Genomic DNA, 18,830 nt, shown 5'->3' on the forward strand with positions numbered 1-18,830 from the left:
GCATCATTGTTGATTTTCAGATCTTAGAGATAAATAGACTAACATACTCTCTTCCTCTCCATTATTTTATTGTTTTGAGAGTTGTTTTCTTGAGAAACCTCTACTAGAAGAAGATTTGATTGGGAAAACAATTAGTTTTGCCATTGGTCTCAATCATATCATGCTATGGAATAGATCTTGTATCTATTTTAATGGCGGATTTTTTTGGAGAAGGATTTCAAAGTCTAGATAAAAAATTTAGATTATAGCTTTTTGATTTTGAAGTTGGGGATGTTTATTTAGTGATTTAGAGTCATGATCTAAGCATCTAATCATCCAAAACCTATCTCCTATGGGAGATCAGAGGTTAGAATTTTGGATCTAGAAAACTGCTAAAGAGACCAGGTGGTCACTAGAGGCGGTTGGTTGGCCAACCAATCGCCTTAAGCAATCGGTCTTGTTTTTTACTTTGATTTGATGATTGATTTGACCTGTTTGATTCTTAAAGCATGATTGTAACTATATTGACATATTTTAAGGATCTACTAGGATTTGCTAGGGTGCTAGTTTGTGTGGAACTAACCCATACAACAAATTTTATACATTACACAAGTAAGGACAAAATTATACTTATACTTGTCTGATATGTGATCTTCTTTGTTAGCCCAAGCATGTTTGTCACTTTAATATGTTGCAACTCATTGTCTAAGCATGTTTACATTGTGTATGCTAATTATGACTACTTAACCACTATGCTTTTACTTACTTGCATGATGTGGTATGTTGGAATGTGTGACTTTGACTGGAGAATGCTTGGGATTATGTACCTAGCCTTATGAATCCGGGGCATTGGTCTAGTTCATTGCCTTTGGTGCCTTTAGTGCATCATTTACTTGTTGTTTATGCATGTTAGGATGTTTAGATGCATGGTTAGAGTACTCATGTGTATATAGTACTCCTCCTATGGCATGAGAATTGAAGCCGAATGACCTGTGATAGCAATAGGGCGTTGGTGGGTGTCCAACAACCGGTAACCACTCTATGTCCGTGAGGAGACACATGCTTACTAGTGTATCATTCATGGTAGGATTGCATATGTTGAGGGTTGGGCTCATAGGTGTCCAACAGTTGGTAACCAACCCGTGAGGAGACTCAAGAGGCATCTGCCCTATCATATGTGGATGACTATATATAGGGTTTCAGGGTGCCAAATTTGACAGGCGATACCCATCCCAAGAGGGATTGGAATCTCCTAGGTGGAAAATGATACTAGACTAAAACGGAGCTAGGCATGATGAAATGTATTTGGATCACGTGTAGTATATAACTTGTATGACCTTGCATTGGGCAATGATTCCCTAACACACATTAGACTCATACCAATGGTTGTGGTGAGAGAATGTGGTCCTATAATCCTAGCCATGGTCGGGTTGGACTTGTATCCCATACCTCAGTCTTGATGCCCAAAAGTCAATTAGATGCAATGAGGGGTTTGTGTGAGACTACCTCAGAGGAGACTAATGTTCATCTTAATGCATATCTACCTAGGTAGAGACCGTCATGGTTAGTTTATTAGTTGCATACTTAGAATATCATTGCACTCATCTCATATCTGAATCCTATGCTATTTTAGTATATGTGGATTGTTGCCTTACTAAGTTATGTGGAACTCAACCTTGTGGATTTTCTTGTTTTTCTTTTAGATGGCTATGCAAGTACAAAAAAAAACCCCATATTTAGGGAAGATTGCCACTAAAGATATATTGGAGACGCCATGGGTTAACTACAATGTGCACAATCTTTCATGTGGATCTATGGAGTGCTTACGGCACCCATCAATACAAATATATGTGATCATGATAGCTCGCCATTGGAATTATGAGATAGAAATCAGTTCCATGACACCATTTATAAGACATTTTGAGCAAAAGACCTATGCTTAGAAATAATTGTAAAACTTAATTAGATTGTTTCCTTTGCTTCCGCTTATAGACTTTCTTTGAGATTCATTTTGGAATTTTGAACATTTATTATTCTCATTCATTGATAAACTTATTATTCATTGCTCTTGATTATAAATTTGTTTACATTATTTATTACTATAGCTGTAATATGATCTCGTAACTGTGAATTACATCAACATGTAGTGGGGGTGGATCCAATGCTGTCGGGTGGGGTGTGATGTGTTCCATGGCCCGACTAATTTTAGTTCCAAATCTTTGGGGTTGCTTTTGCTTTTTTTTTTTTCCCCTCACTAAAAAGGTCATTTTAATAAATTAAGTGAAAAAAAAAAAAGAATAAAGAAAAAAAAACATTAGTAAAAAATTACATTTATAGAGCACGATCCTTGCCTTTTACCTCACGCCCTTGTTATTACAAAAGAATATCATCCTAAAAAACTTAAAGATAAGAAAACCCCTTTCCTATCAAAAGTGCCAATGATCTAAGTTTGATTTTTTCTCCAATGTTTTCTCTCTCCAATAAGAGTCGATCAAAGTTTGCCATTGCTTCAAAAGCAATCTCCCTTTGCTTCAAAAGCAATCTCCCTTTGCCTACTTTCTGAGATTTTCCTTTCTTCCTCTAGACTGGCAAACACTAAACGGGGTTGCTTCTTTCCCCCTCGCCTAGCAAGTTGCATTATTTTTTTCCACCACTGGTTAATCCCATAATTTGTACTAGAACATCTTGGCTTTGCTGTAACACCCAACTGACCATTAGATCAACCAAATCATGAGATACTTTATCAATGGCCCTCTATGTGGGCCCCCTTAAATTGAATGTGTGGTAGACTCCAAGTTCTCCGCATCAACTGAATTTCAAGAATCCTCCTCTTGCGCAAATTGCTTTGTGCGGGCCTCCTCTTTTGGCAACGTGTCTACCAATCTTTCATTTTCAAAATTTTCAAAACTTAAAACTTTAGAGTCCACTTCGTCATTCATCTCTTCCTGTGAATTATTATTAGAGTCCATGGCAGCTAAATTAACCCTCTCCATTGATTGAGTGATAAGGGAATCAAAGCTTCTGCAGAGGATGAACTCTGACTCCCCTTATCTTGAAGAGTGAGGTCTCCCTCACTAGGCAACAACTCATGCACCTTTGAAATTTTCACATAATTTAAAATTTTAAAATTTGATTCACCTAAATTTTCTTCGTCCACAAACTCTTCTTTGTGGGACCTAAACGAATCAAATGGCTTCCATGCATCAAAAGATTTCAAAATAAATAGACTTTCAACCAAATTCTCCTTAGAAAAATCCAGAGTTTTATTGAAGAGCACTCCTCTCTATCCAAGCCTGAGGATGCGGCTTGAACCTTGTCCTACGTTGTCTTCTCCCACACCTGTGACCTCTCCTCCACCACAAGATTCTTAGATTTTTTTTTGAACAAACATAGTATTGCTACATGCCCAAAGCATCTGCAAGAGGCATACAAATTTTCTCCATCTTCATACATAATAGATTGAGTAAAATTGCAAACCTTCCTAGTGTTAGGTTCCGTTCGTTTGAATTGAACTTCAAGCACACGCTTCACCCCCCTTTTCCACCTCAATTAGGATATGAGCGTAACTAACAAAAAAGCCTTGCTTAGCTCTTTATCAAGAGCGATGGGTCGCTCCACTCCTTTGGCCCTCGAACATGCCAATACTCCAAAGGAATATCTAGGAAATGAATCCAAACTAATTTAGTCAATGGCTAAGTTGTATTTACATTAAAATTCAGCCTCCAACATTGAAACTAGACCACTTGTGAAGCAATCCAACAAGCACTGCGTATCCATACTTCAAACATGTCCTTCTTAGAACCAAATTGAAAAATAACAAAACCTCTACAAATGGAGTGCAAACTCACTTTAGCATCTAATTTCCACTTCCTCACTTCCTTCCTCACAACATCCATCCATGGTGGCTTTCTAAAATCAAATCTTTCGATCAATTTGAATATGAACAAATTACGTTGATGCTCATAATCAAGCTGTGGAATAATCACACAAGTAAACTTCCCTGCCTGAATTGGCTTAGGTAGACCTTCTGTGGACACCTCCAAACTCCCCCTTAGCTACCGGATTTGGCAGGCGGCCATCCGTAGCCACTGCCATGGTCAAGCACGAAATAGAAGATGTGGAAAACCCAGCACCTTGTATCAATAAGTTACACACATTCACATCTATCAAGATTAACAAACATTCTTTTCTAGCTGTTGAAAATGAGCATTACTACTAAATGCCAAGATAGAAGTTGGCAACTTGGCTTGGTCCACTCTTTATGTTTTCATTAGGTTGTGCAAGTCCTCATTGAATCTTGATGGAGTGATGAATTCACTGTATGGAGACTCTAGAGACTTCTAACATCTAAAGCAAAGAGAGTGCGTGAAGCAAGGATAAGTCCTTCCTTTGGGGTTGCTTTTTCCAATAAATGTTGGTTACATTTCTTACCCTTCTTCCCAAACTATCATAATATAAAAGTATTTTGAAAACACATAAAATATCTTAAATGGATCCTCCCATTTCCATTTGAAACAAGGCACACTTTCCCAAAATCAAAACCTTATAAATACCCCTTTCACTTTTATGACCATTAGTTACTTATTAGTTATTAACCTAAAATGTTGCTTTTACGTTTTTACCCTCACTTGAGAAAACTATTTTAAAATCATGTGTGAAATGACTAATATACCCTAATGTTATTCTCCTCTCTTCTCTCTTCTTCCTTCCTTCTACACGATCACAACAGATTTTGAATTTTCTTCCACCTCCATCTCCAGCAATGACAAGGGTGACCATCCATGTAATCATTGACTTTGGGGGTATTTTTTAAAACAGAAGAAACCACGCTCTTTGCTTTGTATAACAAACCCCCATGTTTCTTCTGCACTATGAAGAAGCCAAACCCCTTTGGAATCAAATGCTTCTAAGGGAAATCCCTGTTTGGTTACAGGATGATTGAGAAACGTCTCCCTGGGAGATTTCAAATATCTAGAGATTTCAAATCTATAGACTTCAAATCTATGGAGTTATAATTTATAAAATTAAGTGTTTGGCTTGTGGAATGAAATGAAACAAACTAGCACTCCAAGAATTCATGGGGCAAAAACAAGGCCTAAAAATTTATTTGATCGACATGATTTTTGTGAATGTACTAATTGTACTGAGCTTTTTGCAAATCTGCCCTTTGGGGATTTAGCAATAGGCACAGCACCTGCTGAGAGACTTAAGAGTCAGGATTCCAAAGTCTCTGTATTCACCTTTTTACACTAAAAACGTGAAGGATGGCTAAGAAAGTAATGGCATTGTCATGAAGCTGGCGAGATAATTTGTCTAGCCACAAAAACAAAAAGAGGTATACCTATCCTCCAGAAATGGCTAATTCTATCATAGAATATGTTTGAAACAACAGGAGTCATAAATGGGTTTTCTTTTTGGTAAACTATAAAGGGTTTCTGATGACTAAAGAATGGCCTCTGATTCTTCACGAGTCCAAAAAATAAATAAGAAATTAAAGTCTAGGGACATGTAAAACAACCACGTTGGTAAATTGCAATCTATTCCAAGCTATATGTCAGAAGAATGCTTTTAGAAACACTGTTGATCATGGAGGGATGACCAAGAAAAGGCTACTTTACCTATATAAATCGATGTCTTTGGGAAAACTACTGGATAAAAACACCACAGACAAGTTACTTACAAAACTAGAGTGTTGGAGCTCCCATGGGGGGGGGACTTTGTGAAAAATTAAACAGTGAGGACCCCCCCCCTCCTACAGCTGAATGGACTGCAACCAACCTTTTTCTTCTTCATCATTATTTGGGTGCTGTAAATCGTGTTTTAGAAAAGTCCTTGTAACTCTCTTTTTATGTGTGAAATGTCAGTACTTAGCACCTCCCCTAATCTGAGAAAATTTTTAATGATAAAAATAATGGATAGAAAGGTCATTGTGTTTTGTGGCTTTTCGCTAAGAGAATTGTTTCTGGCCCCTCCCGATTTAACTTCTGATGTTAAATCATGGCTCCGCCCTTAGACTCTAGAATCTCGCCATGACTTAATGATGTTGAGCTTGGTAACCTTGGGGAAGACAAGAACTAGGAGATGCAGTGACAACAACACTAGCACACTCCAACACTAGCACACTCCAAGACTACGATGAGAAGAAATCGAAATTCAAAAACAAAAGAGGTGCCAAAAAAATGGCTAATGGAGATATGGGATTTGAAGGTGAGAGGAGAAGGAGAGTCTCCATACAGTGAAAGAAAGCTAAAGATCCGCATTGATTTTAGGTGTGAGATCTTTAAGTAGCCAATCTACCATGTGCATGTATGCCTTCTCTGTCAGATGAATGCCATCCCAACTAACGTGTGTATCAGGATCTGGACACACTGTAGCCACTGGACATCCACATAAACTCTCTAGATCAAAATTATGATTCCCTCCGGTTCCACAACATGCTTTCTGCAGGGTCTCCATGTGAAACCCTAGAATTTAATCAAAGAAAGAACATCAGTGAACGATTAATAACCATCCATATATTAATCTATAGGTAAAAAAAGATCACTACCAAACTTATAAGCTTTGGTGTAGATCCATTTGAAGGCATTGTAGTAATCTGCATACGCTATATGAACATTTGGATTTTCATCTCTCACTTTTTGCAAAGCTTGTTGGAGCTGATCGTTGTAAGAAATTGAGAAACTATTATACCGTATCAGACATTTAAATTCATCGTAAGCTGTTGTGTCATTGGTTTGGAACAAAGTGAGATAAATAGGCAAACACCCAATTGGGAAATTTCCTGGAACTATTATTCGACTTGCACCAAGTTTTATGAGTTCCTGCATCAATTGATTAAACATTTAGTATAAGAAGATACAATCTTAATCTGATATGCTTAAGAAACTCACCATAACAGTTCTTTTGATGGTCTGAATAACAGGAGGAACCAAAGTCCTTAATTTGTATATTATATTATCTATGGTTCTGCCTTCCAAGAAGGCATAATTATAATCATTACCACCGATCTCCCCGACGAAAAAGATTGATTTTTTAAGCTTTGCCGCACCTTCTATTAAGTCATAAGTAAGCAGAAATAATGGTGAATGATCAGATTCAAAAAATCTAATGAAATTAAGATCACATAATGAAACAAATAATGGGTAATATGAATAACCTTTACGTGTGTGGTTCAGGTGATATTTCAGCCATCGGAGTTGAACTGAAAGAGAACTATTGGTCACTGGATTGAAAATTAAATTCTTTTCGAGGAAGGAAGAATCCAGGGCTGTTGCACCAGCTACTGCAAAATTTACTCCATGAGTGAAATTAGAATCCTTTGCCAAGTAAGGATTGAGAAGAGGAAGCTTAAGAGACAAAGCTGAAAAACAGTGTTTAACGTTTAGTAATGATTTACATGAAATAATACATGAAAATGAGAAGATTAATAAGAAAATTTTTGTTACCAATACGATCAATCATAAGAAGGCCGTCACAGCATCGTCCAGTAGGCGTTTTATTGTTAGAAATACCGTATGGAAGTCGGCCATAAGCAGCAGCTAATGGAGATTTACTTTCACGGATGAGGTTACCAGTATCAGATATAGAATCACCCAGTAGATATATGGCGTCTGAAGAGATTAAACTGCGTACAGCAGAAGTGGGAAGTGTGAGAAGTAAAAAGAGAGAGTTGAATATCACCAGAAGGGAGAAGATCAACTTTGTTTGGGATGCAGCCATGGTTGAAGATGTTCTTGTCACAGTAAGAACTGTACACGTTTGTCACGGAAGAACTAGGAGGGGATTGAACTATTTGTTTAAATCTTTAATGGATTGAACATCCATTAATAGCATTCGAAATCTAAATGTCTATTAATAACATTAAGCACTAGCTGTTGAATAGTTCAATTCACATAGCATACTAGCTATTGAGGCCGGCTGTCAAGGTGAAAGCAGGTTCGATAGCACACAAACCCATCTGATGAAACAATTGTTAAATTAGAAAGCCTCCTGTGAAAATAAATTGTATTTGAAGAACGCGTGAAGCATGAAAATTGAGACTTATTAAGAAATTTTTGTTACTAAAATCGATTAAGCGTATTTTAAAGACTCACAATTGGGAAACCCTAGCTGTGCGTGCATAATAATTGATGGGCTTCATTTATCCCCAAAAAAAGTTGATGGGCCTTCTTCATTGTGATGCTTTGAGGGGTTGTGATATGATTCAGATAGTTTGTAAGTTGCAGAAGAAGAATGAGCAAGGAGACGAAGTAGAGACAGAGAGCAGAATAAGGGTAGGAGTTAACTTCTTCGATGCTGTATTACTGAATTGTATTACTGAATTGCATTACATTTATAGGATTTTATTAGATCTAGATCTCAGCCCTTCATCTAACAACCCATTTCTATTTAAATCTCAGCCCTTCATCTCTAACAACCCATTTCCCATTTCTATTTAAATCTCAGCCCTTCATCTAACAACCCACTTCTATTTAAATCTCAGCCCTTCATCTCTAACAAACCCATTTCATCATTGAGTGTAATCCTTCAGAAAAGTAGGTCTTTTGCTAATTCGTGTTGTCCTACGTGGAGGGTCTTCTTGAGCTGCTCCAGGCTCCTCAAGGTTAAAATTGGGAAAACACTGTACGAATTCATCTTGATCCACTCACGTTGCCTCTTCAAGTGGTAAGCCTTCCCATTTAACCAACATCTGGTATGTGATAAGATGTCGCCTTTTAACCTGTCGGGTCTGAAGTATTGCAGCAAGCGTGAGTTTAGGAGGACGTAGCTGAGGTGAGGCAGCAAAGGGCGGTGGATCTCCGGAGCAGGGCTTCAGAACCGAGATGTGAAATACGGGATGAAGCTGAGAACCTTTAGGGAGATCAACGCGATAAGCAACCTTCCCCACTTTCTCTGTGACCTGATAAGGACCTAAATATCTGCGATCGAGCTTGGTGTTGAGGCGGCGCACAACGGTGGTTTGGCGATATGGTTTGAGGCGAACAAAAACCCAATCTCCTACTACGAACGCCATATCTCGCCGGTGTTTATCAGCTTGGAATTTCATCCGGTGTTGGGCACGGAGCAAGTTCGCTTTCAAAGTGGAGCGTGGAAGGTAGCGACTGAGCACTGGAGGAGGTACATCTCAAGGGTGTGATTGAGGACCTCTGTTTGGCCGTCAGTTTGGGGCTGGTAGGCTGTGCTATAGGCTAAAGTAGTACCTATAGGTAAAGAGCTGAAATGATTGTATTAGAGAGACGGTCAACCACGACCATTATAGCCATTTTTCCTTAAACCTGTAGGTAAAGAGCTGAAATGATTATATTTAGAGAGACGGTCAACCATGACCATTATAGCCGTTTTTCCTTGAGATGGTGGAAGTCCAGTAATGAAGTCTATGGAGATGTCTTCCCAAACCTCCTCTGGTATTGGCAGCGGTTGTAACAAGCCTGCAGGATTTTGTGGTGGAATTTTCAGCTATTGACAGAGGATATATTAGCAACATATTTTTTGGTTTCTTTAGCCACCCCATGCCACCAAACATTGGCGGTGAGACGTTTAAGGGTTTGCATATAACCGGCACGTCTTCCAGCAGGAGAATCGTGGTATTCCTTGAGAAAGGCTGTGCAGAGTTCAGTGGTAGAGGGTATGAGAATACGCCCTTTGTAAAATAATAAGCCGATGCGATGTTCATACTGACTATATGTAGGATCGGCAGCGACAATGCCTGCCAGAATTTGTGCAAGCTCTTGAGACGCCCTCTAAGAGACCTATGAGATCACCACTAAAAAGAGGGGACTAGCTGCAATTAAATAGATTTATTCTTGACGTCAGATTCTAGTTTGGTTTTCATATATATAATTTTTTTTTAATGCTGAAGCTGATTACCAGATTCATAATAAGTTTTTCTCGTTTAGATAATTGGTTCCTGCTAAACTAGTCATTGAATATACTACAGAACCCTGGTAGCTTTGGATTCTCAGGTTTTGGAAACTCTATGTTCTCCTACATGAACCAGCCACAACACACAACCTGTATTTCCTAGGGCCAAAGAAGAACCCAGAGATGAGATGCTTTTTGAGTCAATAATGCTATGCTGAGGGGGGAGAAAAAAGAAAAATTAGTCAGTTTATCTTACTATAAGACGCTGATTTGTTTGATTATTTAATTTTGTTCACTGTACATTCCAGTGGGGGAACTTGAATGTTGTAAATTTTTATAGAGATATCGAGAAAGACTCATTTGTTCATTTGTTTTCAAGAAAATGGAAAGGGTAGATGGTTTTTTCACACTGCAAACACCAAGAGGAAGTTCAAAACAGAATAACTAAGCACTCCATGATTTTGACATTCCACTGCACAGAAAAATAAATCACTTCAAACTCAACTTTGTGGGATTTTACATTTGTTAAGAGATTCAAGACTGATCCTTGTCCAGATAACTGCAATCTGAAATCCTTGAAACCAAATATTGTCCAACAAATGCTAAAGGTTGTCGTTGAATTTTTCTTATTTGAAGGCCATAGTTTGCCATTGATTTCTTATTTGCCTCCAACGCCAGTAACATTTCTCTTGTCAAATCATTCATTGGAAGGCTTGTCGTTGAATTTTTCTTCCCAACTATGTAGTCTACCTTCACTGATTCACATTTTCAAACAGAAAATACTAAAGTTTATCAATAGAAAATTAATAGATGACTCTTATAGTCTTATGCCAAATTCATACCGATTTTCATACCATAACAAAACCGAACTGTATACCGAACCACGCCGTTTTTTCATACCGATTTATTACCGTTTTCATACCGTACCATTTTTTAAAATATCGTTTTTATATGGGTGGTTTAAAATGGGGTTAAAAATTTTTGGTTGGGGGGTTTTAAAAAAAAAATTTTGTTTTTTTTTTTTTTAAAATTATTATAATTGTTTTTTTTTTTTTTTTTTTTTTTTTTTTTTTTTTTTCCTTTTTTTTATTTTTTTTTTTTTTTTTTTTATATAAAAAAAAAAAGAAGAAAAAAGTGTTTTTTTGGGGGGGGGGGGGGGGGGTGTGTTTTTTTTTTTTCTCCTTCCTCCTGGGGGGGGGGGGGGACAAGACCAAATCCACGGAACCGGATGATTAAACAAATCACCCAAATGAACAAAATAAACCAAGATCTTGTGCAATATAAATTGAAAGACAATCACAAAGCAAATAAACAACAAACCACCACAAGAATGAAAATGAAATGCAAACAACACACAAGAATTTTACGTGGTTCACTAATCCGAAATATTCGAGATTAGCTACATCCACGGGGAGGGATTTCACTATTTTAATCTTCAAAATAGTACAAGATTTGAGTGTGATACAATGTTACCTCAACCGGTCACATAACCTCTCAAAGCTCCTTAGAACACCCTTCCACCTTAAGCTCTTGAAGAAAACCCTTCAATCCAAGCTCAAGCTACAATGGAGTTGCAATGGAGAAGAACACAAGAGAGAAGAAACCCTTTTCTTGCAAAACCACAAGAAGAAGAAGACTCACAAAGCCAATCCCGTTTTTGGACAAAAACCACTTTAGAAGTCCCTAGAAACTCACTTTTTCTCTCTCCATTTACCTCTCCCAAAGCCCTCTTAATGATACCAAACACCTACCCATGTTAAACACTAAGTGGGACCCACCAAATTCAAAATTTGAATTCAAACAAAAGATAAAGTGATTTTCATCACTAAACCCAACAATCTCCACCTTGATGGAAATCACTTACTTGTCGAATCATGTTTCTTGAAACCAAGAGAAGATAGACTCCAATTCAACTTCTCTCCTTGGACAACCTTGGTAAGCATATCCGCCACATTCTCATTTGTTCCAACTTTTAACAATTGGATCCTTCCGTCTTCAATGACTTCTCGAATGTAATGATATTGTACCAATATATGCTTTGTCCTCTTGTGATGTACCGGGTTCTTGGCCAAGTAAATTGCACTCATATTATCACAAAACAAATGCATACCTTTTGATTCAATGCCAATCTCACCCATCAAACCTTGAAGCCACACCGCTTCTTTACAAGCTTCGGTTGCCGCCATGTATTCCGCTTCGGTAGTTGATAATGCCACCGTCGCTTGAAGCTTAGACATCCAACTTATTGGACCATTTCCATACTTGAAAACATAACCCATTGTAGATCGCCCCTTATCACGATCATCACAATAACTAGCATCCACATAGCCTTGAATTTGTTCTCCACCTTTGCTAAATGTGATAGAGTAATCACTTGTGCCTCTCAAATATCTAAGCACCCATTTTGCCGCCTCCCAATGCTTCTTTCCGGGACTTGCCATAAATCTACTCAACACACCAACCGCATGAGCAATATCCGGCCTAGTGCACACCATTAGAAACATCAAGCTCCCAACTAAACTTGCATAAGGGTATCTAGACATCTTGGTCTTTTCATCTTCCGTATTTGGGCTATCATTGGAAGATAATTTGAAATGTGATCCCAATGGAGTTGAAACCGCCTTTTCTTTACACTTGCCAAACTTCTCAAGAATTTTCTTCACAAAAGACTTTTGTGAAAGTGATAAAGTCCCATTCATTCTATCTCTTTGAATCTCAACTCCAAGAATTTGTTTGGCTTGACCAAGATCCTTCATTTCAAACCTCTTGCTCAAACACCCTTTGAGCTCTTCAATTTTAGCTTTATCCTTGGACACCAAGAGCATGTCATCCACATATAAAACTAATATCACATATGATCCATCATCAAAGAACTTAATGTATAAACAATGATCATATTCACTTCTTTTGTAACCAAGACTTAAAATAAAAGAGTCAAAAGTTTTGTACCATTGTCTTGAAGCTTGTTTAAGTCCATATAAGGATTTCCTCAACTTGCACACGAGCTTCCCTTTGCCTTTCTCAACAAATCCTTCCGGTTGCCTCATGTACACCTCTTCAAGAAGATCACCATGTAAAAACGCTGTTTTTACATCCATTTGTTCAAGCTCCAAGTCATGCATAACAACAAGTCCAAGCACCAATCTAATAGTCACCAACTTCACAACCGGGGAAAAGACTTCAAAGAAATCTATACCTTCTTTTTGTGCAAAGCCTTGGGCAACAAGCCTTGCCCTATACCTTTCCACCTTGCCATTCACCCCTCTCTTGAGTTTGTACACCCATTTACAACCAATGGCTTTTCTTCCTTTTGGCAATTCCACCAAATCCCATGTCTTGTTCTTTTGAAGTGCTTGAAACTCTTCATTCATTGCATCCTTCCAATGCTTTGCATCATCCACATTGATGGCATCAAGAAATGTACTTGGTTCTTCATTTAAAGCCACCAAAGCTCTAAGAGTATTTGGATCAACACAATCCTTGTACCTTTCCGGCAAACGAGTTTGTCTTATTGGCCTTCCTCCCAAAGGTACCACAATTTCTTCTTCAACACCAACCGGTGTCTCTTCTTGAATTTCTCCTTGTACATCTTGATTATCAAGATCTATAACATCTTCATCATGAGCATCCTCATTTGAAGAACTTGTAGGTTGCATGTGAAATTCATGGGTATCCTCAACAATTGATTTTTCTTCATCACATTTCTTTTCCACCCCCTTAATCAACATAGAGGATTCATCAAAATGTACATCACGACTTATGATGATCTTATGGGTACTTGGATCCCATAATCGATACCCCTTCACATTCTTAGCATATCCTACAAAAATGCACTTCTTGGATTTTGGATCAAGTTTGCTCCTTTGACAACTTGGAATCAAAGCATATGCATCACATCCAAAAATTTTCAAATCCGAATAATCACAAGGAGTTCCATGCCATACCTCATTTGGAGTCTTTCCACCCAAAGTCATTGAAGGAGACCTATTCACAAGATAGCATGCCGTCAACACCGCTTCGGCCCACAATTCTTTCTCCAAGTTTGCATTGCTAAGCATAGCCCGAACCCTCTCCATCAATGTTCTATTCATGCGTTCCGCCACTCCATTTTGTTGTGGAGTATGCACAACCGTATGATGCCATACAATTCCTACTTCCTTGCAAAAATTACCAAATTCATTCTTTGCATATTCCATTCCATTATCCGTCCTCAAAACTTTGATGCTTCTACCGGTTGTTTTCTCCACCTCAACCTTGAAGTTCTTGAATGCCATTAACACATCACTCTTTGACTTGAGAATTGTCACCCATACTTTCCTTGAAAAATCATCAATGAAAGTAACAAAGTATTGAGCACCACCATAAGACATATCCGGTGATGGACCCCAAACATCCGAGTGAATATAATCAACAATCCCTTTACTTGTGTGCATACCCGCTTTAAAAGCCCTTCTATGATGCTTCCCATAGACACAATGCTCACAAAATTCCTTCTCTAAAAAATTCAGATTTGGGATAAGTTTCTTTTCCGTCAAAACTTTCATACCTTTGTCACTCATGTGCCCAAGTCTTCGATGCCACAACCTAAGAGAAACATCTCCTTTGTCAACCGCCACATTTGCAACATCATCAACAATGGAACTACCCAATAACTTGTACAAGAGACCAACCCGGATTCCCTTCATGATAACAAGAGCACCTCTTGAAACTTTGAGTACTCCATCTCCTCCGGAAAATTTACAACCTTCCTTCTCCAAAGTAGATAAAGAAATCAAACCTTTTGTCATATCCGGAACATGTCTAACATTTTCAAGTGTGCGAACAATACCATCAAACATCTTCAAGTGTACCGATCCAATGCCAAGTGTTCTACTAGATGAGTTATTCCCCATTTTCACCAATCCTCCTTCACATGGCTCATATGTGCTAAACCAAGATTTGTGTGGGCACATATGATGTGTAGCACCGGTGTCAAGAACCCAATTTTGGTGAAATTCCAAATTGCAACCCACTATCAACACTTCATCTTCGATAACACTAGATGTAGTAGCCACAACTTGATTTGCCTCCTTAGAATGTTCACCAACAATCTCTTTACCTTTTTCATTTCCCGAATTAAAACTATTTTTCTTTCTTTTGAAACAATTCTTTTTAAGATATCCACTCTCTCCACAAAACCAACAATTATACTTGCCATCATGCCCCTTGGATTTAGATCGATGTCTTGACTTGCTTCTTGAAGAACCCTTTGAAGAATCATGACGTTCTTTGCTTCTACCCCTTGTCATATTAGCTTCCGAACCCACCTCCATAGAACTTCCCAACGAAGCCTTTTTCCGGAGTTCATCGGCAAGTAATGTACTACAAACCGAATCAAAGTCAAGAGAATCCCCCTTACTACAACATAGGGTCGTTACTAAATGATCATAAGATTCCGGTAGAGTGCAAAGTAAAATCACCGCCTTGTCTTCATCCTTCATCTTTTCTTCAACACTTTCCAATTGACAAAGTATATTGTTGAACTCATTCAAATGATTAGAAATATTTGAACCATCCTTCATTCTACAAGAAAATAATTTTCTCTTCAAGAAAATTCTATTTGTGAGAGACTTTGTTTGGTAGATGCTTTCCAACTTTGACCACAAATCCGCCGCCGATTTTTCATGTGCAATATTAAACAAAACTTCATTGGACAAGCTCAACCGAATAGTAGACATGGCTTTGAGATCCATCTCTTCCCAATCATCATCTTTCATTCCCTCCGGTTTCTTATCCTTTCCCAACAATGCTTTGTGACAACCATTTTGAATTAACAAATCTTTCATCTTCATTTTCCATAATTCAAAATTTGTCTTTCCATCAAATGGCTCCACCCTAAATGTATGAGCACTCATTGTCTTCAAAATAAATGCACAAAACCTATGCTCTGATACCAATTGTAGAAGACAAGACCAAATCCACGGAACCGGATGATTAAACAAATCACCCAAATGAACAAAATAAACCAAGATCTTGTGCAATATAAATTGAAAGACAATCACAAAGCAAATAAACAACAAACCACCACAAGAATGAAAATGAAATGCAAACAACACACAAGAATTTTACGTGGTTCACTAATCCGAAATATTCGAGATTAGCTACATCCACGGGGAGGGATTTCACTATTTTAATCTTCAAAATAGTACAAGATTTGAGTGTGATACAATGTTACCTCAACCGGTCACATAACCTCTCAAAGCTCCTTAGAACACCCTTCCACCTTAAGCTCTTGAAGAAAACCCTTCAATCCAAGCTCAAGCTACAATGGAGTTGCAATGGAGAAGAACACAAGAGAGAAGAAACCCTTTTCTTGCAAAACCACAAGAAGAAGAAGACTCACAAAGCCAATCCCGTTTTTGGACAAAAACCACTTTAGAAGTCCCTAGAAACTCACTTTTTCTCTCTCCATTTACCTCTCCCAAAGCCCTCTTAATGATACCAAACACCTACCCATGTCAAACACTAAGTGGGACCCACCAAATTCAAAATTTGAATTCAAACAAAAGATAAAGTGATTTTCATCACTAAACCCAACACTCCCCCATTGCAATTATTTTAAGTTCTGTTTCAACATTGAAGAAATTTCTTTTATGTCTTACGTGGTTGTAAATCTACAGTTCTAGCTTAGGGTTTCTGGTTCGATGAGCTTTGCTTTCTTTCGGCTAGATATTGATTTGCTTTTCCAGCCATAGTCAAACCTAATCGATTCCTCTTTTCCCTGCTCTAAATGGCCATGAAGAGGATTAGGGGATGAAGCCTTGTTTGACTGGAGGAAGAAGAAGAGCTAAATCATATAAAGAAAAGAGAAATGGGGCAAAACTGGCCAGAATGAATAACAAAAACTATTATGGCTAGTTTTGTAAACACAAACTGAATTATCCTATTTTTGTTAAATGAAACAATGAGTGGCTATTTGTGTTAATACAAAGATAATAGTAGTTAATCACGTAATTTACTCTGAGTTCTTCTTACTTCAATCACAAACCAAATGAAAGAAAGCTAAAGATCCACATTGATTTTAGGTTTAAGATCTTCAATTAGCCAATCTACCATGTGCTTGTATGCCTTCTGTGTCAGATGAATGCCATCCCAACTAAGGTGTGTATCAGGATCCGGACACACTGTAGCCCATGGAGTTCCACATATACTCAGTAGATGAAAATTATAATTCCCTCCGGTTCCACAACATGCTTTCTGCAGGGTCTCCATGTCAAACCCTAGAATTTAATCAAAGAAAGAATATCAGTAAACGACTAATAACCATCCGTATACTAATCTATAGATAGAAAAAGATCATTACCAAACTTCTGAGCTTTGGTGTAGACCCATTTGAAGGCATTGTAGTAATCTGCGTATGCTATATGAACTTTTGGATTTTCATCTCTCACTTGTTGCAAAGCTTGTTGGAGCTGATCGTTGTGAGACATTGCTAAATTATTATACCTTATCAGACATTTAAATTCATCGTAAGCTGTTTTGTCATTGGTTTGGAACATGGTGAGATAAATAGGTAAACACCCAATTGGGAAATTTCCTGGAACTATTATTCGACTTGCACCAAGTTTTATGAGTTCCTGCATCAATTGATTAAACATTTAGAATAAGAGGATGCAATCTTAATCTGATATGCTTAAGAAACTCACCGTAACAGTTCTTTTGATGGTCTGAATAACAGGAGGAACCAAAGTCCTTTGAACATAATCTATGGTTCTGAATGCCAAGAAGGCATAATTATAATCATTACCACCGATCTCCCCGACGAAAAAGGTTGATGTTTTAAGCTTTTCCGCACCTTCTATTAAGTCATAAGGAAGCAGAAATAATGGTGAATGATCAGAATAAAAAAATCTAATGAAATTAAGATCACCTAATGAAACAATTAATGGGTAATATGAATAACCTTTACGTGTCTGGTTCAGGTGATCTTTCAGCCATCCGAGTTGAACTGAAAGAGAACTTTTGGTCATCGGATTGAAAATAAAATTCTTTTCAAGGAAGGAATAATCCAGGGCTGTTGCACCAGCTACTGCAAAATTTACTCCATGAGTGAAATTAGAATCCTTTGCCAAGTAAGGATTGAGAAGAGGAAGCTTAAGAGACAAAGCTGCAAAACAGTGTTTAACGTTTAGTAATGATTTACATGAAATAATACATGAAAATGAGAAGATTAATAAGAAATTTTTTGTTACCAAAATGATCAATCATAAGAAGGCCATCACAGCATCGTCCAGTAGGCGTTTTATTGTTAGAAATACCATATGGAAGTCGGCCATAAGCAGCAGCTAATGGAGATTTACTTTCACGGATGAGGTTACCAGTATCAGATATAGAATCACCCAGTAGATATATGGCGTCTGAAGAGATTAAACTGAGTACGGCAGAAGTGGCAAGTGGGAGAAGAAAAAAGAGAGAGTTGAATATCAGCAGAAGGGAGAAGATCAACTTTGTTTGAGATGCAGCCATGGTCGAAGATGTTCTTGTCACAGTAAGAACTGTAAACGTTTGTCACGGAAGAACTAGGAGGGGATTGAACTATTTGTTAAATTTTTAATGGATTGAAAATCTATTAATAGCATTCGAAATCTAAATGTCTATTAATAACATTAAACAACAGCTGTTGAATAGTTCAATTCATAGCATACGATCTGTTAGCAGGTTCAAGAAGGCCGACCCGCGAAAAGAAGCAATCACGGAGACAGAAGGACAGGAAGATGCAACGCGCGGGAAGATATGCGGGAAAAATTATTTTTTTGTTGGTTCATTCGCACTTTGGCGTCCGAGTCCTTCCAATTTCCAGTCAGCCAAAGTTAATGTGTTAAATGTTAATAACCATAGAATAACTTATAAATAGAAAAACTTTTTATAGCAAAATCATCAAGATTAATGAGCAATCTTACCAACTATATTCTAGTGATCTAGTCCTCAAAAGTCAACATGCCAAATGTGGT

The 18,830-nt window shown here is 37.8% G+C and overlaps 3 protein-coding genes across 3 annotated transcripts; all 3 read right to left on the minus strand.

Annotated features, from left to right (window-relative positions):
• Positions 1 to 6,225: 6,225 nt before the first annotated feature.
• Positions 6,226 to 7,698, minus strand: LOC149012544 (acetylajmalan esterase 2-like). The gene is made up of 5 exons (XM_089160251.1): positions 7,425 to 7,698; positions 7,136 to 7,339; positions 6,870 to 7,030; positions 6,527 to 6,800; positions 6,226 to 6,443 (listed from the first exon to the last, which is right to left on the minus strand). The coding sequence occupies exons 1-5, from the start codon at positions 7,696 to 7,698 to the stop codon at positions 6,226 to 6,228; spliced, it is 1,131 nt and encodes a 376-aa protein (XP_089016377.1).
• A 925-nt stretch (positions 7,699 to 8,623) lies between these two features.
• LOC149012545 (uncharacterized) lies at positions 8,624 to 8,992 on the minus strand. The gene has a single exon (XM_089157628.1). It carries the CDS (start codon positions 8,990 to 8,992, stop codon positions 8,624 to 8,626), a length of 369 nt encoding a protein of 122 aa, XP_089013754.1.
• Positions 8,993 to 16,881: 7,889 nt separating this feature from the next.
• On the minus strand, positions 16,882 to 18,345 carry LOC149012546 (acetylajmalan esterase 2-like). Its single transcript, XM_089157823.1, has 5 exons — positions 18,072 to 18,345; positions 17,783 to 17,986; positions 17,526 to 17,677; positions 17,183 to 17,456; positions 16,882 to 17,099 (listed from the first exon to the last, which is right to left on the minus strand). The coding sequence occupies exons 1-5, from the start codon at positions 18,343 to 18,345 to the stop codon at positions 16,882 to 16,884; spliced, it is 1,122 nt and encodes a 373-aa protein (XP_089013949.1).
• Positions 18,346 to 18,830: the final 485 nt, after the last annotated feature.

This window comes from Hakea prostrata, chromosome 6 (assembly GCF_041222555.1).
Source record: "Hakea prostrata isolate BN-2017 chromosome 6, UWA_Hpros_2, whole genome shotgun sequence".
NCBI lineage: Eukaryota > Viridiplantae > Streptophyta > Magnoliopsida > Proteales > Proteaceae > Hakea > Hakea prostrata.